The sequence below is a fragment of the Brachyistius frenatus genome, unplaced genomic scaffold (genome assembly GCF_029030835.1).
Source record: "Brachyistius frenatus isolate BFR_SWC_R1_liver_20210118 unplaced genomic scaffold, ASM2903083v1 Contig_29, whole genome shotgun sequence".
NCBI classification, from domain to species: Eukaryota; Metazoa; Chordata; class Actinopteri; family Embiotocidae; genus Brachyistius; species Brachyistius frenatus.
In genome coordinates this window covers 1,798,740-1,826,721 of record NW_027210628.1, presented here as the reverse complement: position 1 = coordinate 1,826,721, position 27,982 = coordinate 1,798,740, and the positions used below count along the sequence as shown (strand labels likewise).

At 43.7% G+C, this 27,982-nt stretch overlaps 2 protein-coding genes across 10 annotated transcripts in view; both read right to left on the bottom strand.

The window, feature by feature from the left end:
* Nucleotides 1–460: 460 nt before the first annotated feature.
* On the bottom strand, nt 461–4,710 carry use1 (unconventional SNARE in the ER 1 homolog (S. cerevisiae)). Its single transcript, XM_069699105.1, has 8 exons — nt 4,584–4,710; nt 3,782–3,831; nt 3,514–3,592; nt 3,202–3,354; nt 2,926–2,941; nt 2,778–2,802; nt 2,436–2,598; nt 461–1,721 (listed from the first exon to the last, which is right to left on the bottom strand). The coding sequence occupies exons 1-8, from the start codon at nt 4,680–4,682 to the stop codon at nt 1,539–1,541; spliced, it is 768 nt and encodes a 255-aa protein (XP_069555206.1). The 5' UTR covers nt 4,683–4,710; the 3' UTR covers nt 461–1,538.
* A 2,265-nt stretch (nt 4,711–6,975) lies between these two features.
* The window catches only part of LOC138621218 (myosin IXB), a 53,785-nt gene continuing 32,778 nt past the window's right edge, over nt 6,976–27,982 (bottom strand). The window contains exons 6-45 of one of the 9 annotated variants that reach the window (XM_069699101.1): nt 27,040–27,102; nt 25,417–25,516; nt 24,888–24,988; nt 24,350–24,479; nt 24,100–24,189; nt 23,692–23,808; nt 23,363–23,497; nt 22,783–22,904; nt 22,480–22,621; nt 22,156–22,351; nt 21,505–21,580; nt 20,891–20,983; nt 19,255–19,368; nt 18,421–18,460; nt 18,102–18,224; nt 17,940–18,020; nt 17,642–17,752; nt 17,181–17,306; nt 16,924–17,073; nt 16,641–16,801; nt 15,335–16,483; nt 14,657–14,732; nt 14,389–14,504; nt 13,551–13,669; nt 13,057–13,250; nt 12,845–12,952; nt 12,574–12,744; nt 12,444–12,485; nt 12,245–12,356; nt 12,069–12,142; nt 11,286–11,478; nt 11,021–11,149; nt 10,690–10,795; nt 10,331–10,462; nt 10,043–10,166; nt 9,711–9,761; nt 8,801–8,916; nt 8,573–8,712; nt 8,399–8,497; nt 8,024–8,111 (exon numbers count right to left, since the gene is read on the bottom strand). In XM_069699101.1, the coding sequence (XP_069555202.1) occupies nt 8,421–8,497; nt 8,573–8,712; nt 8,801–8,916; nt 9,711–9,761; nt 10,043–10,166; nt 10,331–10,462; nt 10,690–10,795; nt 11,021–11,149; nt 11,286–11,478; nt 12,069–12,142; nt 12,245–12,356; nt 12,444–12,485; nt 12,574–12,744; nt 12,845–12,952; nt 13,057–13,250; nt 13,551–13,669; nt 14,389–14,504; nt 14,657–14,732; nt 15,335–16,483; nt 16,641–16,801; nt 16,924–17,073; nt 17,181–17,306; nt 17,642–17,752; nt 17,940–18,020; nt 18,102–18,224; nt 18,421–18,460; nt 19,255–19,368; nt 20,891–20,983; nt 21,505–21,580; nt 22,156–22,351; nt 22,480–22,621; nt 22,783–22,904; nt 23,363–23,497; nt 23,692–23,808; nt 24,100–24,189; nt 24,350–24,479; nt 24,888–24,988; nt 25,417–25,516; nt 27,040–27,102 (5,500 nt within the window). In that variant the 3' untranslated portion in view covers nt 8,024–8,111; nt 8,399–8,420. Of the gene's footprint in view, nt 8,112–8,398; nt 8,498–8,572; nt 8,713–8,800; nt 8,917–9,710; nt 9,762–10,042; nt 10,167–10,330; nt 10,463–10,689; nt 10,796–11,020; nt 11,150–11,285; nt 11,479–12,068; nt 12,143–12,244; nt 12,357–12,443; nt 12,486–12,573; nt 12,745–12,844; nt 12,953–13,056; nt 13,251–13,550; nt 13,670–14,388; nt 14,505–14,656; nt 14,733–15,334; nt 16,484–16,640; nt 16,802–16,923; nt 17,074–17,180; nt 17,307–17,641; nt 17,753–17,939; nt 18,021–18,101; nt 18,225–18,420; nt 18,461–19,254; nt 19,369–20,890; nt 20,984–21,504; nt 21,581–22,155; nt 22,352–22,479; nt 22,622–22,782; nt 22,905–23,362; nt 23,498–23,691; nt 23,809–24,099; nt 24,190–24,349; nt 24,480–24,887; nt 24,989–25,416; nt 25,517–27,039; nt 27,103–27,982 lie in introns of all 9 variants that reach the window. The other 8 variants (XM_069699102.1, XM_069699094.1, XM_069699095.1 and 5 more) reach the window with 8 other exon arrangements.

Here is a 27,982-nt window from a genome sequence, read left to right as displayed (position 1 = left end):
AAACGCACGGCTCTCCGGAGTCACGTTTGCTCGTCGTGTGCTTTTCCTGCAGCCGGCTGCCTTTATTTAGCCGCACTTCAATCCTCAGAGACCTTCTAAATGAGTCGGGGGGATAAATTAGGAGTCACGGCTTGAACAGGCCACCGGGGTCATGGAGGTCGTCTTCCGTTTGATACTCAAAGGTCAAGAGCGCCACACACTGGCCACACGAAGTCACTGCATCAGTTATGACAGAGGGCACTGTTTGGCATTTGAGTTTATGAGGGAGGGAGGGAAGGACACACACACACACACGCACACACACACACACACACACACACACACACAAATACACACAATACACACAATAGAAACAGAATTATTTCACTCTCTGGAGTCAGAGTTGGACTTTTTTTTGGTGATCCTTTAAACACACAACTTTGACTCTAAATGTGACACGAGTCCTCATACGGATGTGAAATATGGAGTTACAGTCATTTAATGAGAAATCTCTCCTCAGCAGTCATCACCACCGACAACAAACATATGAAGTCAGACACCAAAACGCACAACGAACAGGACTGAGGACAGTGGACCGATACAGAGAGGGGAATCTAACAGCAGAGACTTCAACCTCCTCGTAGTGAACGTCTGCACACCTCAACAGGAAGGAAAACAACCACGATGCTTGAAATGAATTCTGTAATCTGTGATATCGTTTCATTTGAGTGAAACATTTGGTGGCAGTTTAAAGGTGCAGTACGCAGACTATAAACATGTTGGAGGTGGTTTGTGACGCACTACAATTTAGTTATGAGCAGATATATACCAGTTTATGAACATTTCGTCAACACCTGTAAACAGAGGCTTCTATATAAACACATAATGGACTCACATTCAAGTGAATCACAGTTACCCAATTTAATAAGCACTTTAAAAATGTCCATATATCTGCTTACAACTACTTTATGGTGCGTTAAAAAACATTTATCAAATGTTTATATGGTGATAAATACTAAACAGGGGAGTTAGAGTTACCAAATAATTGTTTCTATTTATCAATCAGATCTTTTTTTTAAAGGAATTGAATCTGTGAACTGTGTCTACAGTAGATGGTGGATGCTCCTCGATGCACACACGGTGGAAAGAAACGCTCCTTAAAAAGGACTCTCACTTACTGGCAAAGTGCATCCACGTGTTCGATGGCTGGTCGCCTCCCTGATGAGGGGTTACAATAATTAAGGCTCAGTCCCTGTCCTCTCCGTATTAAGACTCTGCTGCTCCTTCAAGTAGCTCTTTACCTCGATTCACACGCTGCTCTGTTTAAAGAAAAATACTGATGCTTCAAACCATATTTTAAACTTCCATCAGCCCGTTTAGAGGAAGAATTTCAGTTTCCAAAGTGCAAATGATTCAGCTCAGTTGTTTTGGTTTTGACCACTAGTGATCTCACACATAGAGAGAGACGTGCTGGAGAGACCTCCGGAGGCCTACGTCGTTACTGCTCTTGTAAACACAAGAGGATGAAGCACTGAAGAGTTCAGGGAGGTGCACAGTCATCATCTGAGTCGGGGGAAGATTCTGATGAAGAGGATCATGCTGATGAAGGTGAAGGAGACCAGGATGAGCATCAGCCAGAGCAGCCAGTTCACGGACTTCTTGGTGTGCTGCTCCAAACGCTCCGACTCCGTCTTCAGCTTCTCAAAGTTCAGGTCCGCCTGACGCATGGACTGGCTCAGAGTCTGCGAGGCAGAGAGAGACGTCGCTGATGTAAATATCAAGATAAAGAAAAAAAATATAGTGGAAGGAATAATCACACCTCAAAAGTTCACATGCTGGCTGTGAACCTTAGCTGTCATATGCTGCCCCCTTGTGGCCGGAATCGGGTAACACATCAAGAGGAGAAAACGTTTGAGCAGCAGAAACTCAGTAATCCTCGGACAAAATTACACATAAAAAAACCAACAAAAAACAAAAATCAAACAGAAAAAAATGCTAAATATCTGACAAAAAAAAAGAAGCTTTCTTTGTAGGGACACTGATGGGAAAAGAACTGAAAGTTTAGCAGTAAAATACAATGTTGTCAATCGACCTAATGAGCCTAACTCGATTTGTCCTGTCCTGTTTCCGACTCTTCATAAAACAACATAATCCAGTCACGTGACCCTGCCTCAGTGATCTCTCATCATTAACTTGTAATAACTTGTAATCATTAAAAACATGTCGGTTTAATACAATGACGGATTTCAGATAGTGAATTTCTGCCCTTGTCAGCAGCAATAAATCTCAGAGAGGAACAAAAGGGGGACGATATGCGGCAAAGGTCCACGGCCTGAATCAAATCGGAGATGTTGCGATAAGACGCGACCCGCCTCACACCACCCGGCCTGCCGGGACACCGTAGTTATGATCTCAAACTTGGTCCACAGCAGCTCTGTCGTCCCCTATGCAGCTACCTGGTTGTCCTGCTTGATGATGTTCTGCGCTGCCAGAGTGTTGTTCTTCAGGTTGCGGGCCAGGTTGAGCATGTCGTCGGCCAGCTTCTCCTGCAGGTTGTGGTGGTGCTGCAGGACGGCGTCCAGCTCGGCCGCCGACTGACGCTCATCCAGAGGAAGACCTCTGCGGACAGACAGTCAACGTCTTTTTTATTTTAACTCTAGGTGCGAGGCTGAGGCTCTTATACACCGTCACAATGAGGAGTCCAGGAGATACAATAATTCACGATGGAAGGGGTGAGCCTGAACAAACAAACAAACACACAAGACGGTAGCTCTTACAGACAAAACGTTACGTTTTACCTTCTGTTTCTCAAGTCGGACGTGCCTGTAGAGAGAAAAGGACCAAAAATCACCTCAAAGAAAAACATCTTGGATCTGAATATTTGAGCTCGTTAAAATAATTTGCCGTCGTGTTTAAGTCGAGGTGCTGAATTCAAATACTTCTTACCTTTGCCTGACAAGCCCTATAAATGACAAGAGAACGCCAGACAAACGAGTTAAACAAAAATACTGCACACAAAGCTTCACAATCTAGTTCACCAATTCGACTTTTTCTACCGAACGACTTTCTCGAGGCGCAGACTTGTCGAGGTTATGCATGAGAATACAGTGCGTTTAATTAAGCAACTACTTCTCCCAATTAACATCCGCGACGGCTGTGAACTAAACACCGGATATCTGGGCTGCTCCGCGCGTCGGCCGAGCAGCGTCCACCCCGTCCTACCGTGCCGAGCAGCTCGTCCCTCATCTCCCCGGTGCATCGGGCCTTCGTCTGCATGTGGACGGTCTTCGTGGCAGGCATCCTCTCGTTGGCTATCGTGGGTGTGCGGCCGGGGGCGAGGAACTGGTTCGCTAGAGCCTTCTCTGTTGGCGAGGACTGTAAAGAGGAGCGGGACAGACACCAGATCAGGGAAACGTCCTGACCTGAAGAACAACTCGGGGAGACTGAGCAACGTTTTGTTTTTCAGTATTCGGGATGTCAAATTCTTCGAACAAATAAGAAACACAGGAAGGGTTGTAAGATATTGCCACCAACCAGTTTCTCTGCCTCTAGAAGTCCTTTCAGAAAATCTACTTTTCTCGTGTATTCAGTCAGGACCTCTGGTGTTGGTTTGCTGAAAGCAGACACGAGGACGGGCAGAAATGTGTGAAAAACTGGCATACATAATAATAATAATAATAACAATAATAATAACACATTGAGCCTCATTTTACTGCTAATCTTTGGTGCTTTTTCATGCACATCTTTCACAGGAATAGAAAATAAAACATTATGACGTGTGAAGGTGAAGGGTTGGCGTTACCTTAGACTTTTCCTCAGAGCCACCAGCATCTCTTCCAGGGCTCCAACGTACTGGAGGAGACAAAGCAGGCAAAGTGAGGCAGGTCTCAGCCCACCTTTCATTTATAAAGGTCACAGCAGCGGCACTGAATATCGAAATGCTTCGTTCTTTAAGAGTACAAATCATACACGACATACAATTGAGCACCCGAGATAAACTGGGTTAAACTGTTCATTTGTTCTCACGCTGATCTGATCTGATCAATACAGTAATAATGTGGAGATCATGTTTAACACACGTGTGGCCGACCTTTTTAAAACGAGGCCCTCACATGAACTCGGGTCCAGATGTAAGTCTGACACCAACAACACTGAAACATCACAACCTTCATGAGCTCCATCTATTTTATTACACTGAGATAGCTGCACCTCCTAAACTCACCTGAAACACTCGAGTGAACGATACAAAAATAATAGATATAAATATTTATGGACAATTTGTGAGGTCTTTGAATGCAGCACCGTGTAAAAGGACGTGACTGACGTTACACGAGAGGCAGCTCACCGGTTCGGCTGCTAAATGTGTGTTTTTTTTTTTTAAAGCGTATCGTTGTGTAAACAGAGGTAAACAACAGAGGTAAACAACAACAGAGGTAAACACCAACAGAGGTAAACAACAACAGAGGTAAACACCGCTCCCGTCGTGGGTCTCTGTGACGACGTGGCTAAACAACAACAGCTAACTTTAGCTCAGGAAGGTCAGACTAAAAAAAACAACAACAACAACCAGCTCCGACACGTCACTCCGGGCTTCACCGCTTTACCTTTTCGAGCCTCCATTCCGCCTCCCCTCGTTTCTCCGACGCTATAGATTCACAGCGAGACAATAATCTGATGAAATTGATCTCTAATCTGGAAGCCATGTTTGACGCCGATGCACCGTCGCGGCCGTTTGGCGTCACGCAGTTTAAGAGCGGATGTGGGCGGGGCGTCATCAGCCGCAGACCGTCCCACCACCGCTCATTAAAAACACGGCGGGACAGTCCCATGGTGAATGTCTGCACTAGTAACACGTCATATTTCAGCGTGGTTTATGTGTGCCAATAAATGATCGTCAACTCTGTTATTTGTATATATATATTTTTTTTATAGAAGTTTTACAATAACGTCCTGCAGCTCTTTTATTCTGTTAAGAAAGAAAGAAAGAAAGAAAGAAAGAAAGAAAGAAAGAAAGAAAGAAAGAAAGAAAGAAAGAAAGAAAGAAAGAAAGAAAGAAAGATCACATCGCCTCGAGAACATTTGTGATATTTGCAGTTTACTTCATTAAATGGAGGATGGACTGAACACCGAAAACAACATGTCCCGTTGAAACGCTAATTGCATCGCTTAATAAAGACATGAAGTTATGGTTTCCTGTTTCTTTAAGCGGTTATATCTGGGTCTGAGCTCCCCGGTCATATTGTATACCATCTATAGATTGCTTGATTTTATTATTTGGGGATTTTTAGTGGCAAACATAAGGGTGGATACAACTTTTATCTTCTTTCTGACTCCACTTGGAGATAATTATAGTGATGGGTAACGACTATGACGCATACAAGGGAACCATCTGCCCTCATCAGACCTCCTGTCAGGACAGCGTTCATGTACAGGACTTTGTTTGTTTGACATCTCCCTCACAATCTTTTGAGCTTTGTTGCAGCTGTTGGGTGGGATAAACATACACTTTATGAACCTTTATGAATAATTGGTAGATGCAGTTCAGTGACCTCACGTAATCATCTACATAGCTCCGCCCACCTTCAACCTGCTCAGAGGTCCAATTAATCAGAAGGGTTATTAATGAATGTGGATGGTGCACTCAACAAAAACAAACGTGAGGAAGTGTGTCCTTTAGAGTAAAATATCAGAATAGAATTTATACTAACTCGCATACAAGAAAATAAAATTATTAGAACTTTAATTTGTGACATATTGTGGTCTGCAGGAAATGAAACGCGATCTCAAGGCCAAGCTGAATACTAAATAAAATTCAGCCAAAGAGTCGTTTACAGAAAAATCTTAATATACTATTGATGTATCAAAACAGCTGTATAACTTCATTAAGTCTAATCACGTTACATGACTTGAAAATCAGATGTTGCATTATGGCGTACCTGTTCATCCCGCAGGGTGGCGCCCTCTGGTGGGCTTCTCCCAATTCTCAAGGGGCATTTTTGGCCTCGTCCGTTCTCTGCCACGTCAAATTAAAAACATTTCCAATAACTTTCAAATCAATTTAACAATAAAAAAAAAAAACAATACCGAGAAGAGAGCCTGACTTTACACGGCTGTGGATTATAGTGTAAGAGCTCAACCTGCAAAGACAAAGTGCTGCAGTAATATGATTTTGTAAAACCTGAAGATCAATAAGTACAACTGGCAGGTTTGATGGTTGCACAATGCACACATCATTTCCTGCGTGACAGAGATCAGAATCCAAAGACGGAGAGACCTAATGTTGAGGTACATCTCATGGGATGTATGTAATGATGCACTAATTTATGGAGCTGGAACTTATGGAGAGGTCATAAACAGCTTTTTATGCATCCATATTCTTCCTTTACTAAGTTGATTTGACCTTTTCTTTAGCGCCGTCTACTGTGTCCAAAATATAAAAAAAAAAACATTTGATCTGCACCTGATGGAACGACACGGCAGCGGATGTTACAAGCATCATGTACTGTATTTTCATGTTAATACTAATAACCATTACAGTTCACGTCATTCAGTCCCAAACATACACTCTCTGTTACACATTACACATCAGAACATCTTCCTCGTACTCCAGACAGACTAACAAACATCATTCAACAGCAGTCAGAGAGGAACATTAGTATTACATTTCTTACAAAGTTGACCAGAGGTGTGCTTCATCGTGTCCACAGCTGAGTGAAACATTTTTAGAGGGCACGCTCCGAGGACTTTGAGCTTTAAGGACATCGTGGCACGGGCGTCGCGTCATGGTTGGGTTTGTGTTTTTGTCGTTTGGGTGGAGAAAGTGGCGTGTGCTGCTCCCATTTCCCTTTGCTATGTAAAAGCAATGACTTCCTATCTGGGGTTTGTTGTGTGGCAGGTCAAAGGTGAAGGTAAGCAGAGTCTGTGGTCCTTTGTGCAACAGTCACAATGTTCATGTTTAGGTCCTTGTTTTGAGCACGTGTTGTGTCAGTTCAGTACAAGAAAAAGGTCTCCTAAATACTCCTGCCTCCCTCTGCGAGCACTGTTCCATGTTGATGACATGAGAAATGAGTTCCCTGTCAACTCAATGTACAATAATGAAGGCACTAGCTAACATTTCAGTGAGCATGTTGTGCTCTTGAGTAGAACCAAGAAATGAAAAGTGTGACTGGAACCTGCAATGTTTTCTTGAATTAGCAAAAATTAAAATTTAAAAAAAAAAAAAAAAAAAAAAATTGAATTCATCGACTGTAACCACAATATATTAAAATGATAGAAAAGGTGCTAGGCATCATCTTGTCCAGTTCATATTGGCGAACACAAGACTTGAGACACATTTGCAGTGCCTTGATTAGTTTCCCTCTGACAGCAGCAGGAACGGCCTCCATTTTATGTAACTTTATTTCAAATTTGTGGAACCGCTGCAGCAACTGCACATCTCATCACGTTTTCTCATTTCTATTCACATGTACAGGTCACGATCCTCTGCCCAGGCTCTCTACTGCCGTCTGCGTCAGCTCTCGATGCCATTTATACTCATTAACGTTCGTCCACTCTTCCATCCTCTCTGCTCTGCCCCGGTCAGACATCATCGTCCATGTAGGGTATGTCCGGGTCAGAAAACCGTCTTTGGCCCGTCGGGGCCTCTGTCTCGTGGTGCTGCAGCTGAGGAGAGGGTGTAACCATGGAGATGGAGGAGGACGAGGAGGAATTGGAGGGAGGGCAGGAGGAAAAATGCAACAGCAGGTCGCACTCGGGGCCGTCCACGTACAGGGACTGGGTGCTGTCTTTACGGCGGCCGGGCCGCTCTCTCATCCTGACCCAGGGCTTTAGTAACGCTTGGTTTCCAGGGGGAGTGCGAGACGGACTCGTGGCTGCGGGCTGGGAGAGGACGCCGGGGGGGAGTTTAACTGTGTCTGGGATGACAGGGTTGCGGCGTTGCAGCGGATGCCTGAAGGAGGCGCCGGAGGACTCACAGATGGAGGAGGGGCAGCTGGACACAGAGGAGGTGGAGCTAGCAGGCGTGAGGTTTGGCAGAGAGACGCGTCCACCGAGGACTTTAGGTCGCTGGGCCAGATCTGATGGTTTGGGAGGACAAACGGGCCTGTACCTCCTCAGCTGAAGGCCACCTCGTCCTGGAAGAGAGGGAGGGAAGAGGAGGAGTTGAGGAAGAATAAGATAAACATGTTTAACTCAAAGAGTCACACACAGGAGTCCTAAAAGGGTGAAGACAAATGGAAGATCATGCAACCATGTTATCTAAGAAGACATTTATTCGGTGATTAACGATTGTAAAACATTTGACTTGAGAGGGTGCCAAATTTGGAATGAATTAACTTTGGACAAAATTTGCCCATGCCTCTGTGCCACTCATGCATTTACATGCACACAAACACACAAACACGGTTGCTGTTCCTCCAACCTGCTGTGTTACAGAGCAGACGTCACCGCCCCATCACCATCACTGGTCCAGACCTGCACCACAAAAGACAGGAAGGGCCCAACCCAGCGGCCCCATGGTCTGGTCAGAAACCCACAGGTGAGTGAGAGAAACGGGTAGAAGGAAGGAGAGTCCCGACTGTACCTTAATACTGACCTTCAGGCTCCGAGCTGTGGGCGGAGGAGCGCTGCTGCTCGTCCAAAAGACTCTCGGAGCTCAGCGAGGCTTCAGAGTCCAAGTTCTCCTGGTCTGAACCCGGCTGCTCCATTTCTGGCAGTCGACAGGCCAGGTCCTCTCTGAAGAGGGACACCGGAGACATGAGAGACTGGAGAGGAAGCACGACACATCACGGAGAACAAGCAAGTAAAAAGAGAGCGTCCTCACTTCTCCTGCTTGATGGACTTGATGCGTTCCACCAGGTTCTTCTCAGCCTCTGTGTCGGAGTCCAGCGGCTCGTTCTCAGGGACCACGCTGAGATCAGAACTGACCTTCTCATGCACCTACAGAGGACGGAGCATCATACACTCATTGCTCAACCAAATCAACCTGGGAATATCCATTATCACATAAATGGTGGTATTTATATGATGAATAACAAACGTAAAATGGAAACAAACTACACACGACTACATCAGCCCAGATCTGAAACTTAACCAAAGTTTGTTAGTAAGGTAGAGAAAAGCAGGGTGGATGGTGTCCGTGGGTTTCATGCATCTGCACATGAATTCTTCCAGCACTTTTGTAAAAAGGTCAAGTTTAAAGGGAGAAAGAAAAATGCACACGTTTCCCCTTCTCAAAACTGCTGATGTGAGAAGACTTACAAGGTCTTCATAGATGAGGTCGAAGTTAGACACTTCACTAAAATCCTACAACTCGATAAATAACATGACTTTCAGAGCTTCGTGGTCTTCTTTCAATAAGAAGGGGAATAAGACAAAAGTGCATCATTACCATCAAGCTGTGCCGGTCACACTGTTGTTAGGTCATTGTCTTCCAAAGACAAGAATTACAAACCAGAACCAGCCTGTCCTCTCACACAGAGAACAAGAATCCTTCACTTCACAAGCAGGACATAAACCAAACTAACAGCCACATGCAATCTACTCCCAGTTAGTATGGAAGAGTAAAAAAAAGGATTAAGGAAAGATAACTAAAAAAAAAAAAATTAAAAAAAATTCAACAGCCAGAGCGTCACCCACATCTAACATGCCATGCACAGGCGCTTCGACATGGCACACTACTACACACCACTACTGCTAGATCTACCGTGCCAGGAGAACTCGATGATACATACCACCACTCCTTTGTAAGGAGCTGAGAACCTGAGAGGTAAATGCCAGAAGTGCTAAAGAGAGACAAGGAACATTGGCCATGTTACCCATGTAACCTAAGGACAGCAGCTTCTCACTGCGGTTGTGTGATTTTAAATGATGCAGGAAAATGTTACTGACAAGTTTTATTATGCGGCATCAGAAGTCATTCTTCATATCAAACTTTTATTCAGGTTTTATCTCATAATATCCGAGCTGCTGATCTAAACATGTTAGGTGCTAACTGCCACGGTGCTGACACCACATTAAATCGATCACAGGTGATCCAGAGCGAGGCGGCGTTTTTTTCCCTCACCGTGTTCTTCCTCTTGAGTTTGAGCTGGTTAAGAGCCAGAGCCTCAGCGTACTCAAGCTGCTCGATCTCCTCCATCTTCTCATTGTAGAGTCTGATCTGCTCATTGATGAGCATCTCTACACACCTACAGACCAAAGACACATCAGGTCAAGCAGCATGAGCATTTATGCTAATTTGCAGGTGTTACTATGCGTTACATATTTGATATGATTAAAAATAAAAAAGCAAATGTACATCCTGGAAAAGCCAAAAGCAGGTTCAGTTTTTTTTCTTTTATGTCAGTCTTACGTGGTCGTCTTGGCGACGTCTTTCATGCTGAGCAGCGGGTCTGCGCTGTCCGGGCAGCGCAGGATACACGGCGCAAACACGATGGCCAGCGAGTTAGGAGACATGCGGTTGTGAGCCTCCTCTTTACAAACCCTGCAGGAACATTATCAGACACGATCTTGTAATTCAGTAACATGGAACTGTAACTTTGTCAGCATCCATGCTATTAATAATCCAGGGCATGGCCTGTTGAGGTGAACTGAATACTAAATGACAGGACAAGTGACAAATAAAATGTGCAACCACTTTGCGAATGAGTGATCATTCATGACTGATTTATAACATGACCACATTAAAACACACAGTACAAGAACCTCTACCTGACGAGGTGGAAGACGAGTCTCTCCAACGTGTTGAAGTTTGCTGTAGGAAGCTCCTCTAGGCCTTTATAGATGGCATGAAGCTGCTCCTGCTTCTCTGGAAGTTCTAACAAGAAAAGAAAAACACCATGAATCAAGTCTCCAACTGAGTTTTTAACACGAACAGTGCCTCCATTTCATTTTTAATCACAAACAATTTTGACCTAATAAACATAAACAACTTGTGTATTCTACAACGCAGCAGCAGGTAAGGGAAACGTAACAAAGCACACATTTTCTGTTGTAAAATGTCTTTCCCCCCCCGCCCCCTGGTGGGTAATGTCCTCCTCACCCACTGCATGCAGGAAGTCATTGTAATGTATAAAGGTCATGAGAGGGTCCGGCAGCTCCCTCAACCATTGCTTCACCAGGCCTGTGACTGTGTGGATGGGATAGTCTTCGAGGCAGACGAGGTGGGGGTCTAGACACATCAAAAATACCACATCAGCAAAGAGACCACGAGACGGGTTTACTTGTGCGAGTGTTGGCATAAGTACAAACAGGCTAAAGTTTATTATGAGTTAGAAAAAGAAGAAAATATAGACAAGGGGTGTAACCTGTGTCGAGTCGCTGGTGCAGTTCTTTCATACGGTTGGCAGAGCCAGATTTACGATAGATGCCCTCGGTGTAGAGGCCATGCATCTCCACATGCTCCAGCATCATCTCCAGCACCATGGGCACCGGGTTCTTTTCATTGACCAGGTGACACACGCGCACCCCGAAGTGCTGCCCGTTGAACTCTTCGTCACTCTGCGGAATCATCAGACAGCAGCAACCAGTAAGAACTTGTCTCATCCAAACTGCTCACCTCAATCCGCCCAAAACCTTCACGTACATTACACATTCTTCACCGCAATTGGGTTTACTGTCTGGTAGTCCGGTCCATTTCCCAGGGGTTCATACTAAATTACATGTACTGTATGTAAACATACTAATGTTGTGCCCCACCTCTCAGATGGAGGGATTATCTTGGCAAAGGTGAACGGCTCACCAACACTGATTTCAACAAATTTGTGAAAAATGAACCTTTTGTGTGCATAAAAGACATCTTGGATCATTTACCTCATCTCATGAAAAGTGGGCGAAAAAGCAAAAGTGTTACATTTAAATTTTCGTGGAGTCTAAGTATCAACTATTGTACTGGCAAATGAAATGTGAACTTGTGAGCTTTTTAAAAAGACAGCGGAACGAAACCCTTTATAAGAAAACACGTTTGGTTGAACAATCGAGGAAAAGAGGCTGAATGATTGATTGTATAACGTCTCGCATCACTGTGAGGTGTTATATTGCACAAACGCATTAATAGACCAGATCTGTACTTTATCCAAATAAAAATATACCTTTTTGGCACAGAAGGTGGAGCAGTCAGTGACTATTTTGGAGAGGCACTTCTTGTGGCACACCATTTTACAATCTGCAGGACAAGAATTAAAAATGTATCAGAAAATGCAGGAGCTTCTATCTTTAATATATGTTGTGTTGCAAACGTCAGTCTTTGTTGGAGGGTTTGACTCACAGCTGCACATGTAGGCTTTCTCCATGCCCCAGATGTAAGAACTACACTGGTCACATGACTGCATAATGTTGACCTGATAGTTGATGAAGACGTGATCCAGGGGGCTCTCCATCTAACAAGGCAGAAACTCAATTAGAAATCCTCCTCTACACTGAATTAAAATCATTATTGTGAAGAAAGTCAAACCATGTACACTTACACGTTTATCTTTTTTCCTCCTCTTCTTTCTAGCTTTGGCAGGCTGAAATCCAGACAAAGAGAACACGGATACATTATATTTTTATCTTTGGACTCATTTCACTGAATCACAATGAACCTCAGTGTTTTACCTTTGCAGGTTCAGCCTCCTCCTTCTTCATCTCTCCTCTGATGAAGCCATCCAGCACCGACTGGAACAGGTTGACCACTAGCTGGACCTCTTCTTTCTGTTTGCTGCCCGCCAGGTGGATCACTTTGTTCTGGTAGCCCGTCATCAGACCTTTGTAGCCAATGGTGGTTTTCTGTCAGAGTTTAGGGGACAGGGGAGACAATATGGACGGTGAGGACGAACTCTGATCAGTGTGCGTGATGTGTCTCTTTCCTGCCTGTGTGCTGACTTACTGAGAGAGAATACATGGCTTTGATGTTCTCTCTGAACTGCATGGTGGCTGTGACAAAGATGGTCTCTGTGGCTGACAGCGACTTGCCCCTGGAGCGGAAATCATTGACCTACAGACAAATGCAGACAAATATTATTTTTCTGTCGAAAAAATGTGTAAATCAGATTAAATTATTTGCCACAACGAGTCAGCATCTTGTTGCTTTTTACTCACCTGGTTGCCCAGGAACTCATCGAGGTGCCGCAGCTCGTTGGCGTTGGTGATTTCTCGGTCCAGCGAGGCGTTCCACTGCTCGGAGACCCGTGTGGCACGGCTGATCTTAATGGTGGGGTTTCTGCCTAAACTTTTACCAGCCCGGTCCCCATGGGGCTGGGAGAGAGGCCGGGACGGATGTCCAGCTCCTGGGGCTGAAAGGGTGAACATTTTCATTCAGAAAGTACAGTATGCATAAGATCCATGGATAAAACAAAACAGAGAGGAACATTTTTCCGTTATCACAGAGCTTAAATCAGCACGGGTCGGTGTTTTCTCAGAAAGCAGACAGTGGGGTTAGTTAAAGCTTGGGAATAATAATGATAATACACCTGTGTTTTCTTGCCATGTCTCACTTCATGAGGTGTAACGTAAGAGAACTAGAGCAGTTCAAGCAAAAGAAGCCTGAGTCTTGACAAGAGCAGGCTGAACAGTGTCCTTTTTGTCTAACTTACCTTCCCCTGCTGTTGACTTCTCATTGAGAATCTGGGCGAATGTCAGCTCTCCGTTGTCTGGAGTCTGGGCCTCTTTGTGGGGTCGTTTTTTCAAAATCTTGCTGAAGAAACCACCTGGCCTGCAGGGCACAGAAACACAAGCAGCTCTAAAGGATATTCAGACACTTCCAACAGTGTTGTATAAAGTGACTCATACTTGGACAGAAACACTTCAGAGACTTTCACAGGGAACTTACAATTTTACAACTCCTTCTTTTATAGCAGTAAAGTTACTTTTATGCTTCTGACCCGTTTTGTGTTTGTAATCTTACGGATGTTTATAAATCTCGGGGTTGTTTCTTGGCAATAGGAAAAACAGATGAAGATCTTGAGTAAACAATTACAATGTCCATTTTTTTTTCCCAATATAATCAAAAGTGAATTATTGACAAATCTGTTTACCGTGTTACCATAGCAACAGTACAAATGGAAAACAAAGCAATCCACTTGATGCCTTAAGCGTTCATTTCTGGCTTATAAATCTATTTAGAGTAATTTCAGTTTTGAGGAAACTCCAGCTGTGAACGTGCGACGCCACACAAGGAGGTCAGCGTAGTTTGATTACATAAGGCAAAGAGTTTCCAACGAATCTGATGTAAACAGTACATCATACAACCGAAGGGGTCTTTACTGATGTTATATACACAGTCATATACATGTGTATATAATGCTCTGCTTCTCCTTGCATCACAGTCATTTTATTTTAAAACACATGTTTTTTTCCCCCCACATTAAAGGTTAACCCTGCTCCTCCCATCACCACACCATGTTTCCAGGTCATTCCACAGAAGTGCAGTACCTGTCGGGTGTGGATGGGTTGGAGTGGGCCGAGTCTTGGTGACCCTCTTGGTGTCTCCTTCTGATGGAGCTTCCCTTTGAGCCATCACCATGACTTTCTGATGGGGAAATGATCTGCTGAACAGAAAACATCATTCACAAGTGATGAAGTAGGTTCAGAAATGTACTGGCTCAACAGAATTTAACAAAGTAAAATGAGTGTCAAAAATGTATATCTTAACTTTAAAAACAAGAAATCTTGCATTAAAACAGACCAACAATGTAAATACCTCTTTGCCTGAAAAAGCAGCAGCCCCTTCAAAACCTGAAGGCACGCTGTCAAAGGATGAGGAGGCTGTTTCACTCCTGCAGATGGACACAAGAGAAACACAGGAGAGATACAAATCAATTTGTGGTTTAGCACCGAGAACTGCAGGGTTACTACACAAATGGTGTGTTCTACTGTCATTTATTGTCTAAGGAAAATAGTATGAATAATGTAAACAGAAGCAAAGAATTCCTGTAGTTTAAAGGATAATGCTTGTGATAGCAATTTGTGTTATTGTCAACAAATCCCATAAAAAAGACAAGAGCCACCAATGTAAGTGTCTCTCAGATTTCCTTACACAAAGCCTATTAATCGCTACAGAAGATTTTAATCATTAAAAATGAATCACAAATACACGTGCTTTCATTTTTTAAAGGTAATATGTCATTCCCTAAAACAGCAGAGCTTTGTAGTTTGAGCAAATCTTACTCAAACAGGAATAAATAGTGTATTTGTTGGGAACTAATATTGGATTAAACTTCCTAGTGAGTATAGCAAGTTTTAGCTACACAGGAAAATAAGTTTGTTATTTGGATCAATTCAGAGTTGCTTTTGAGATTTGTTCAAAGGTTGATAAATACAGAATGCCACCAAGTTATCCTCTAAGATGAAGGTAATAGGACAGTAACAGAAGACGTACAGCGGTGTTTTTTTTGTTCTTTCTTCTCTGTTGTGAAGTGGAGGAGAGCTGGTCCCCTCAGCGTGTTCTCCATCACTCCTCCTCCCCTTCCACTTCTCTGGCTTCTCCTTCATTGCACCGGTGCGGCGATGCAGATTTACTGCTCCGACACCCTCAGCTAAGCCATTTTTCTCCGAGTCAGCGGGTTGCAGGGATAATGTAGACGGACGGACAGGACCGGGAGAGGGAGAGGGAGAGGGAGGAGAACTTTTTGCCTCCTTCTTCCCTCCCTTGTCTTCCTTCATTTTCCAGGCCACAAAGGTGTACTGGTCCAGTTCCTTGCTGTCTGACCGCCCTTTCAGCTTAGACGTCTCCTGGGTTTTGCTCTTCGGTGGGGATGTTTGATCCTTGCCGATGGCTGAGGGAGAGGAGGAGGAGGAGGAGGCGGCTCGTTCAGTCTCTCTCTGGTTGTGTTCCAGCCCTCTTCGTCTCCTCTGCTCTCTCTTCTCCTGACTCCTGGATGACTGGACCCTGTTAAGAGCTGAAGGTTGTGCTTTCTTTTGTTCAGCATTGGGAGGTGTACTAGCCTCTTCATCCACCCCCTGAGCTGGAGATCTGGGCCTAAGTGCACTGGAGGTGTCCCCATCAGAGGGCAGACGAGGTTCTGAATCTGACTGACCCAGTGTTTGCTTCTCCAAATCCTCCTCTTCTTCCTCATTCAGCTGGGGTCCAGCCTCAGCCTGGGTACCGTTGGTCTTTAAACTCAGTTCCTCATCCTCCACCTCCTCCTCTGTATGTGAGCTTGTATTAACCTGCTCTCCTCTTTCCTCCTCCTCCTCCTCCTCCATCTCCTGGACAGGGAGGTTTTTATCCAGCATCTCCTCTGTGACCAGCTCTATATCTGGATGCTCTCTCGTTTGAGGCTCTCTGGCCAGTCTCTTCTCCTCTTCCTCCCTTTTTTTCTTTTCTTCCAGAGCTTTCCTAGCTGCCTCCTCTTCTGCCTTCCTCTTGGCTTCTTCCTCTTCCAGTCGAATTCTTTCTTCCTCCTCTGCTGCATTTCTTCTGACCTCCTCCTCCTCCCTCTTCCTCCTTTCCTCTTCTTCTGCTCTCCTCAGAGCCTCTTCCTCCTCCTCTTCTTTCTTCCGTTTCTCCTCACGAATGGAATGGCACCTGTAATGTATAAGACATAATATGAAATCCAAACATGTTTAAAAAAAAAAATGCTATTAGAACATTATATGTCCACCAGGGGTCCAGTGAACTTGTTGTAAATCTTCCTGAATTATACTCTCCTACAAAGCCAACTACAGGGACACAATGTTTTTACCTCCTGCGTGCTGAGTGTCCTCTGACTAGAGCTTGTATTTTTGTAGCACCCTGTCTTTGTCGGTGGTTCTCTGATCTCTGTCTGTGGCCTCTCCACACAGACTGGATCAGAGTGGCTGCTTGTCGCATTTGCTCCTCTTTGCAGTATCTACGCCATGAACACTGAGAGACAGGACAGGGAACATCGGGATTTCATTTAAACCCTTTCAGAAAGTGAAAAAAAAAAAAAAAAAGGAATACCTTGAGATGGAAGACCACAAAATAAATGTTGCTTTTGTGTTTACCTGGATCAAGATGGCTGCCTGTCTCATGTCGAGAAACTCTTTCCTCTGCAGGCGAGCTCTGAACCAGCGCTGAAGGAAGATGATCTTGCGCATTACATCCTTGTGCAGCATGTCCTGCAGCTGCTGTCGCTCCAGCTCCTTCAGGAACACCTGAATAGACAAAACACATCAGTATATGTCAATGCAAAGAAATGGGGTTCGTAAGCTGAAGTGAAATAATTAGATTCAGGAGCAGAGACAGGAGTTTAGGGGTGCACCTTAGTTTTGCCAATCTGGTATGTGGTTGGGTCGAGGCCCATCTTCTTGCCAAGCAGCGCTGAGATGTCCTCTTTAGAGACCATTGCGTTCTTTGGCAGCAAAACTCTGAACTGCTCTATGAACTCCTGCAGGAACAAGACAAGGAAGGTAGTGCAAATATGAAATGAATGGACTGTTCCAGAGAGGTGTTGAATGATCAAAACCTAATGCCCAATATTTACTAGTATTTTATATACAGCGATGCCATTCAAAACTAGTTCTATTATTACAGCACAGTAACAATTACAGCTTTATATTTTGAACCTGTCTAAATTTGTGTCTGTGGTATTAATAAAGGCCATTACATCAACATCTCTTCAACAGCCAAACGTTATAAAACATAATACCGATGGTTTGTTGAGACAATATATCGGTGATTAAGTTGAACAAATGTTTTCCTAACATAGGAGGTTTGCATTACCTGGAATGTGTACTTGGCGCCGTAGCCTGACCTCCTGATGCGAACAGTTTCCAGCATTCCTGTGTATCGCAGCTGCTGAAGGACCAACGCCTCGTCCAGATACATCTCCTTCTGCTCACATACGATTAAAGCATTATTCAACGGAGGGAAGAGGTTTGTTTAACAGAGTTGTCTGAAATATCATTGCACTAAATAGAATGAACACTCAATATTTCCTCTTGTAATGCACAAGGGAAGAAAGAAACGTGTGGATTTGAACAAAAGATATTCAAGAAGGAATGACATGACAAAGTTTTACCTTCTCGGCATTGGAGCGGATGCAACGAATGAAGTAAGGCTCAGCTCTGTTCAGAGTCTCCAAGAGTTTAGTGAGAGAAGTCTGAAAACAAGGACAGGGGTTTGCTGATTGTTCAGGAAAATCTGCAGTTTCAGAGTATATTGTACGTACTGTTGCAGTTACCTGGAACTGGGCACTGATACTGGGGGCCTTCTTCTTCTTGTGCAGGTGCAGCAGAGACTTGGTTGTGCGATCTTGCAGCGTCATGCTTACTATGAACTTTAGAGATCGAGAATCCAGCAAACTCTGCACAGCAGGAATATAGTAGATTAATTTTCTCCTTGCAATCACAGATTTAATGAAATGCCTGCAAGCTAATAAAATAAACCTGATTGTTTATGTATGAATAGAGCAGTATTCTCTTTATCTGTCTCTGAACTTTGAGCAGTATTCTCTTTATCTGCCTCTGAACTTTGAGTTTCCTGTCTTTACTCAGGTTTACCTTGGGGATGGCCTGCCTAGGTTTGGTGGTCTTGTTTTTCCTGTGAAAGGGAGAAAGAAGGAACAGAATGAGTTCGAGGGAAAGAGACACTAAACGCTTGACGCTGGAGGATGGGATGGAGCAGCAGATGGAGGGTGTGAAGCCAGGTTAGTACGGTCGGGTGACTTCTTCATGCGCAGTCAGTCAGTCGGAAACTAAGGTTTGCACCTGGATCGGATGAATGACAGAGACAAGGCTTGAAGGAGTGGCAAGAGAAGGATAATGGAAAAGAAAATGGAGTTTGCTGTAGGAGATGGGACGTAGCTTTAAACAATCAGCCCAGCAGAGACTCACCATACAAACACAGACATGCTCTCTTGCTTTCATCACAACACAAGAGGCTCTAAACGTATGTTCATGTTCTCTCGTGTCAGACTGCATAACTTGCTGCAAACATGCTAAGAGGCTGCTGGATGTATTTTCACAAGATGGCTTGATAGACCTTACATGCCGACACAGTTTTCTGTTGATATTCATGCAGCGGTTTAGTATTTATGGCATTTCAGCCTTTGCCTTCAAGAAAACTAGATAGCGTCTACAAACTAGAGCTAATAACAAAATGATGATGTAGCAGGAGTGGGTTGTTTTTATTAGAATTAAACTCATGCTATAAATGTGGTAGGTGCAGCTATACATGGCTAGTTATACTAAACTGACAAAACATGGTAGGTCAAAATGGCTATAATCTACATTAGTCTGGGGGAAAAAAAAAAAGCTTTGATAGGAGCATGTTCTGCCAGAGCCGACTGGACTGATCTGGAGAAGAGCTGAAGCCAGCTCTGTCTGCAGACTCACTGGAGGACATGTCGCGGGAAGCGAAGGCGACCCCAGGACTGCAACAGCTTGCGAGGGTCCTCGCCATCCAGCTGCAAGTTCTTAATGGAGCTGATGATCTCTGCATGCATGTCTCTGATCACAACACACACGCACACACAACCAGTGTGAATAGGAAAAGGGGGAGTAAAGGGAGTGGGGGGGGGGGGAGACGAGAGAACGATCGGACGGACATAAAGGGGGAAGGAAGGAGAAAAATAAAATAAAACATATAAAGCAGTGCATGATAGAACACCACTGTCAAGACACCTCAGGAGAAAACATACCACCGTAGTTACCCAAGACACAAAAACACACGATAACGCAAGATAGCTGGGGGTCTGATATCAAGAGAAAACTCAGCTTTCACACTCTGCTCATCTGTGAAGAATAACCCACAAACTCTTCTTGCCCATGGTTCAAGCTCACTTACAAGAAAACCACAAGACACACTAGACCACCCAACCATGCTGCCATTTCCCTTTTGAGAGAAGACACACACACACACACACACACACACACACACACACACACACACACACACACACACACACACACACACACACACACACAGAAACATAAACAGAGACTGGGGCATGTAGGGGTTGTATTGACACACATACGACTGGTACTGTGGTAGTTAACATGCAGAGCTGAGCTGACGTCAGCGTGGTTGGCCGTCTGATTCCATGCTGTGGCTTCGTGACTGTAAGTTGTTACTGTTGAGGTTGTTGTCCTTTAAGTGGAGCTGGTGTAACACTGAACACTGGTGAGGTTAATATGGAGACGTTTCCTTGTCCCAGAGCTAATCCATGCAGTACTTTTCATTACTTACCATGACTGATGATGAAAACAGAGGCCAGGCAGTGAAGGAATAAACACTAATAAATGAGTCTCCGTGAATCTCACCTCTACACCTCAGTGTTTGCAGATCTGAAAGAACTGGATGATTTAATTATGGTAAAAATGTGCCAGTAATTTCAGAACTGAAAGCAGGAGGTATAAGGTCGAGGTGCAGAGGCCCAACAATCCAAAAATACTCTTCATGGTTTAGTTCCAACTCTGTGAAAGCTCTCACAGTTGTCTTTGTCTAGTTGAGTCTCTGTCTGTGTATGAATACATGTGTGCTTCTAAGGCTTCGCAGCTGATGTAAGTAATCCGGGTGGCTAATCACAGTAGGCCAGCACAAACACTTTCCTGTGCTCTATAGCAAGAATAATAAATTGAGGAAGGAGAAGGATTATTGCAGCAACAGAAAAAGATGGGGATCACAGTGAGGGAAGAGAGGGGATACAAGGTAAAGGGCAGCTTTGTTGTGCTGCGTTATGCAACTGTACTGAACTTCCGCAAAGAGTTGGCTCGCTACTTTCATATTTAAAGAAGCAGATGTTGCAACATTTAAGAACGCCTGACCTTTTTGATAAAAACCCATTTGACTCACTAATCTATTTTCCACTATATTTAAGAATATTCTCTTTTCTTTGTGTTTTTTTTTCCAATGAGAGCAAACTCAGAAAATGGAGCAAACCGATATCTATTATTTAAAACACAATACATTTCCTTCCTGCTTGGCCTCACGTCCTCATTTTTTTCCCTCCTGTTCACCAAATTCACTTACTTCTTACTCTCATAGCTAGCAAAGATGTCTTCAAAGGCCTCTAGAGGGCGCTCTTCTGAGTGATCAAAGTAGAAATCGAGCATAGAGGCTCGTCTGTGGAGGGGAGAGGGAGAGGAGAGAACCGCACACAGTGGGGTCACCAAAAGGTGGAGAGGATGTTGGTGACTGAGGTGAAGGACAAGTTATCTGTCAGGGTGACACCAAAAGATTTAGTAACTAAGCTGAACATATTTCAGGTGTCTGACATTGTCCTTCATCTCATCCAGTACCACAGGATCAATGTGGAGGTCCACAGTTCACCAAGTTAAACATTATGGAGAAATAAACACAAAGTGTGTTGCTGTGTATTTTATGAGGAGAGGAAAAGTGGTAGTTTCAGGGAGGGTGAATATTGTCTTGATCCTATATAAAATAATCTGTGTTTAGTGAAAATGAAAAGTAACACAGTTATTAACCACAAAGCAAGAAGGACCGACAGTCGGCAGCCACGTCCACAGGTACATAGGCAGACAGATTTCCTCCGGAGGAAACAGACGTGATAATTAGAAAACCAGTCCAAACACAACAAAGAGGCAAGTTTCAGAGTTTCATATTCCACTGTGTGCATTACTTACTTGTACATTCTCTCTATTGGGGCATTGGAGCGCTGAAGCTCTCCTAAAGGAGTTCTGGAGATTGGACGGACAACACCTAAAACATCAAACAAAAACATAAACCCACAGTTAAAATGCATTATTAACAACTGAAACGCTGCTTAATGATAAGTAGGTTTTCTAGCAGAGTAATGTTTGAGCAGAGTCACATCACTAAAGCCGTTTTTGTTGTTTTGATTTTTGTCTTCAATTTATCCAATCTTGTTAATCCTCACAAGAACGCCGCTGCGTCAATGGACTGTGTCTGAAAGCACCAAAATAGTCTGGAGGATTGAGAATTGCAGAGTACATTTTTAAATCTCCTAAATCCTTAAATTTGTGGCCTCCGTATTATTCCTATGTGCTGACCTGAAAGCTTAATTACAGAGCAGAGAAACTGCAGCACTCTGAAGCTAAGGCAAAGGCAGCTTTGGTATAACACCATGTTGCACACCTATTGAAACCAATGCACCACTGCCTCCCATCAATACCAGCTTTACAATTATTTTGACTGATTAAGGATCAGCAAAAACATATACATAAAATACTTCAAAGATAAAATATTCAATATATATGGCAGAAGTTATCGTGAGAGATTATTCCAACAAAAATGGGCTGACACGAATAGTGTACCTGAAGTTTTGGCTGCTCTGGTGCGACCAGCCTCGTTGAAAGCAGCGATGCCCCTAATCGTAGCTCGCAGGATGCCCCATCGAAACATGGCCACCGGGTCCATGCCAATGAGCTGCCGCACATAAGCTCTATCGCTGCTCCGCAGCAGTGCCACGATGTCTGGACGCATGTGGTCTGTGTTCTTCTCCCGGAAATCCTGGTGAGGTCAAAGATATCAACGCCATTACAAGGGACAACGGAAACACTCATACTTAAGGGGAGGTAACGTCTCTTGTTTACATTTAATGAAAGTATTACATAATGTCTTCTGTCTTTCCTCGTTACCTTGATTTGATATTTGACCCTCCCAGCAAAGTGTTGGATGACGAAGGCGGGCTCCATGACCGCTGTGGGTACAAAGTATTTGTTCCCTTGGTGCTGCTGCTTGAATTTGGCTAATAACGTCTCGTCTGTAGCATGTGGGAAGCTGGGGCACAGAGGGGACGGAAAGAGCAGAGCAGGAGGGATAGAAAGAGGAGAGAAGAAATCTGAATAAATGGACAGCTTCGATTGAATCAAAACAAACATTCATTTGTACCCACAGTCATGCAACATGAATGAAACTGAAGCATCTGCAGCTGCTCTTACTTGCTCTCCTCATCCAGCAGGTAGAGCAGGCCAGTGGGTTTCTTGCTGATGAGATGGATGCAGCCCACGTTGTCTGTGTAGTCGATGTTGTGCCAGGTGATTCCCTCTGCTTGGTACTCCTCCTGGATGAGGCAGGAAAGAACATTTTAGACAACCATATTTTTCAAGGAAGTTTGATAACGTCAATGCTGCTCTTTTAGCCTAAACTGCTGGACCAACTGGAGTCAAATGAGATCATTACAAACATGCAAAAGCAGAAAAGATTGAAATAAGTTTTTCTTGTGTATGCTAAAAAATGCATTAGTATGTTGTCCAAGTTGTGTTTGACTGAATAACTCAGTATTATAATAATAATTTGATTTGTATTCCTATCATCCCCTTGAACTGTTGTGGATTAGGTAAACTAGCATCACCTCGCACATTACATTCCCCCCTTTAGAGAGTAGGACATGTTTGAATAAGTCATCATTTTAGAATTTATTATAAACATGGAACAGAAAAAGGAGTGTGGACAACACAGCTGATGGTGTATAAGTCAAGTTTTGTCATGTTAAATGATTTTAGGGAGAGGGAAACAAACCTGCTCCAGATTAAAGATGTGATGGTTGAAGTAATACTGCAGCTGCTCGTTTGCATAGTTGATGCAGAACTGCTCGAAGCTGTTTGTCTCAAAGTCCTCGAAGCCGAAAATGTCCAGGACACCAATGGACAAGCACTGAAAAACAGGACCATGAACACCAGCTGAGCACGAGAGAGGGAGGCGTAAAACAATATTCATCCCAAAGAAAACAGAGAGCGTTTAATGATGATCAACATCAAAATGAAGTCCATTCACTTGTACCAGGACTTTGCACTGTTTTTCTGCAATGCTGGGTGAGAGCTGATATTTTGCATGTGTGAGTGTCTTACCGGGACAGATTCCTCCATGTCTCTCTTGTTGAGCAGTGCGTGATTGATGCGCAGGACGATCCAGTCAAACAAGGCACTGTACAGAGATTTGGCCATGGAGTCTCTGGCTGTAATAGCCTGAGGGGGGTGATACATATTGTGACTTCATCGATTGTTACAGCAGTCAATGCACTTTCATAGTGTGCTTTCAAATGAGAATATAACACAATAAATTGTAAACAAAAACAGACCACACTGAACATTACACAAAAACAGGAAGAAGATATCTAAGAGATCTACGGTAGGTGTGTCATCAACAAAGAGGAAGACGCAGAAAGACACAAGAAAGAAATAGACACACAAGTGAGCAGCTGGACACTGTTAGACTAATGAGAGGTTGCAGAGATGTTTTCCTGCCTGGGGGCTTACCTCAGAATGGCTGTAGGGGAGGATCAGCTTGTCATTGACTGTCACCGTTTTCCTCTTCGTTAGCGCCTCAACCAGCAGCTCCTCTTTAACCTGAGACGGACACCCGCAGATTAATACTGACAGTCATACATACAGTGTAGTATGGAGTCACAAAGACACACACACACACACACACACACACACACACACACACACACACACACACACACACACACACACACACACACACACACACACACACAAAGGTCACCTTAAGCAGATCAGAGAGGGTAGCCAGGACTTCTGGTGGTCCCACATCCAACCCCTCATCTCGGCCTGTTGACTTCCTCCTGTAGGTCACGTTGCCAAGATACAAGATGGCGGAGAGCACGGAAAAGATCCTGTGACACAGCAATAATAAACATGACATTAACCGAGAGCAACGGAAACATTACAGTCATATGACACAAGCAGTAACTATGCCGTTCTTCATTCTGATCATCTGTTTATGTTCAATGACTTGTAAACTGAATGGAGCTATTGTGCACGGCTGTAACTGCACACAGTCTCTAATAAACTGCTATAATAGCTCATTAGATGGAGATATTGTTGTGTTCTAAAACAAATCTTTGTTGTAATTTGTAGATTTGGTAATTTGACTCAAGGCTTAGACCCAAATAACTTGTGTTTCCAGGATTGAGTGAAAAAATGCTTCAGGATGGACTTTCAACACAGTTCCTTCAATTTGTTTGGAAGAATATACAACCCCTTCCTGCATTACATACACAATACATAACATGTTCACTTACTGTTTCTTGGTGGTGGGAAGGAAGCCAACCATCTCCATTGCCTGCTGCAGCCTTTCGAAATCATGACGCAAGTCTTCCTCATCCTCTATCTTAAAATTTTGCTACAAAAAAACAAGGCGAGTTAGTGACCGTGTATGAAAATAAGGAAATAAAAGCACAAAGTGGACAAACAAACAAGTGAAGAACAGAGATGAATATAAAGCAGGGTGAGGAAAGAGGGGAATAAAAACAAGTAAGGGAACAAAGACTGCTTCATTAGCATGCAGTGGACATGTGTGCAGTAAGCTGAGAGTGTATACAGCAGCGTATTCAGAGGCTTGGCAGGCTGTAGGAGTACCATGTCCACTCAAAGTGAATTACAGTGGTACATCACTGTCTGTCAAATCACACAACAGGTTATATTCCATTAACACGGCTAAAAAAAAAAACGTATTCAGTGGGATAAACACAGCAGGATGTTTTGCAGTTCACATCAAACGGATGGACCATGAATCACTGTATGTGAAGGGGAAGTGGAGCATCACTGTACCTGCTTGAGGTAGAAGTATTCTTCAGGCGGCAGCAATTTAAACTCTTTCCTTTCTTCCGCCGAAGCACCCAACAGCAGGTAGTAAAACACGTGGTAGTTCCTGAATGAAAAACAAAATGTACTTTCCGTAAACTGTACTTAATACGGAAACCGAGCTTCCATTACACTGATCAAAACAAAGTTTACTAGCAAACATTTCACTGAATTAATGAATTAATATTAGCATCCAACATTTGTTTGTTTCATTAACTGGCAAGCAGTGATCAGTGGGTATGAGCCTCACATTTATGGTTGGTGATAAACCAAGTCAACACATTGTCCAAAGCTAATAGAAACAAGACCATGTTTGGAGCTCAGTGATGCTGATATCAGTTTTCCACTTGTGCTATCAGTGTGCAGGTAGAAAGGCGACAGGGCTTTGCTATAAAAGCATGCGGGAGTAATGAGTTTCCACATTTATCACTCAGAAACAATAATATACAGTACAATAGAGTCACTCCCAGACTAGACAGCAGAGATGCACTGTCAACAGCAACTGTAGGCTTGGCGATTAGTAGGCGGAGGATTACGGAGACGCACTTGTCAGTGGAGGGTGAATAGAGTTTCCAAAACCATCTGGGGAAATCTAGACAGGAAACTACTGAATGAGTAATACTCTTCCTACTCAGTAATTTTTTTTTATACAAGGCATCAACTAATTCAGCCGATATATATTGTGATGTTAGAGACTAACGCCCAGAAGCACTTTTTGTTTACCTGCAGTAAGCAAGGCTGGCTGTGTACATAACTGTTAAATCATTAACACACTTAATGTTTTGCTGTATCTACAACCAGCAGGGGATCCTTTTATATTAATGTAAAGTTTATTCATGGCTTTCATTGATGCAACAGTTTAACCTCTTGATAATCAAACTGTCAGTCTCTTTCTTTGACTCATTCATCACTAACATGTCACACAGCAAACGATGCGACAGTAGAGGATTCGCTCACTCCTCTAACAGTCTGACTGAACTTCTCAATTACCAAAGCCCAAATATTTGTTTGCACATGACTCACAAAAGTAGCAACAGACTATCAGTCTAGTGGTTGGGAGTAAAAAAGACCTGCAGGACTCGAAGATGTGAGCGGCAACATGAGGTCATCTCTCTCAGAGGTGACAAGGCTGGAAAGTGATTTTTTTTCTTTTCTTTCTTTGGATAGCAGTCGATCATTAACTCACGAGGTCACATTAAATTAGGCAAAACCATGTACATGGCTTTAAAAATATCATTATGATCTATTGCTGCTACATTCAGGGTGTTGGATTAGTTAATGAATTCACTGGGTAACATTTCTCAGTTTACTATGGATGTACAGGTAATGCCAATTGTAATAAGAGATGCGTATAAACCAGCATTTAGGGGGTTAACAACCTACACTGTCTGAATATATGTTAGCGTGCATGTGGGCGTGTCAGTGTTTAGACAGATGAACATATAAAGTCAAAGAATTAAGTCTGAAGCCTTCAGCTGAACTTCATATCCAGCCATCAGAGGCTCCTCAGGGAAACTCCTCATGTTTATACAGAAGGCTCCGTGAAGGTCGGCAGGGCTCAGGGGTCAAGACCCCCCTTTCGCTCCTCACCTCTCATTCTTCTCTCTGGAGACCAGGCGAGACTTCTCCAGGAGGTACTTCTCCACCACAGCCCTAAAAGACAGAGAGACACACAGTGACCGGGGAAGGGGGGGGGGGAGAACAACAAGAAAGAGGATGAATGACTTAACACCAAAGGTCATTCAGCTCTGTCTTTCTGTGTGAGTGTGACTGTGTGTGTGTGTGTGTGTGTGTGTGTGTGTGTGTGTGTGTGTGTGTGTGTGTGTGTGTGTGTGTGTGTGTGTGTGTGTGTGTGTGTGTGTGTGTGTGTGTGCGCGCGCGTGTGTGAGTGTGTTTTCAGATCATATGTGAAAGTGGGCTGGTACTAAAAGAATGAGGGGAGGAGCGGGAGGGGAAGTGGGGGCAGATGGAACAATCAGAGAGTGAACCAAGCGGTTTGGAGACGGTTTGGAGATGGTTGGTCGGTCTCGGTTGTTGTACTGGTAGCACAACACACACCACCTAACAACCACAGACAACTTTGGCTTTCATGTATTTTAATGTATAGAGGGGGTGACGGAGAGCCGACTCAGAATAAAGGAGAGGTACGCTTTCACTGCAGTCACGAGATATGCAGTTTTAAAAGCAGTGGTATTTACCCACTCTACTCAGCCAAGGCCATAAAGTTGTCTCAATCAGATTTTATAAGTCAGATTTGTTTTTTCTACAGCCAAGCAAAAACAACCCTGACGCCAGTCCTCATGACTCACTAAGAATAGAGCCACACTGTGAGAAACATGGTTGGGTCCATCGACTAAAACTTCAGCATTAGACGGATTAACAACACAAAGTTCATACGTCTGCTGTATGTACCTGCTCGTTTACATTCTGTGATGTTAGGGTGTGAATTGTTGTGGACATCACACCCACAAAATACTATTTAATCAACTTTAAGATATATACGTATAAAGTATTTGTTTTCAAGGACAAAGCC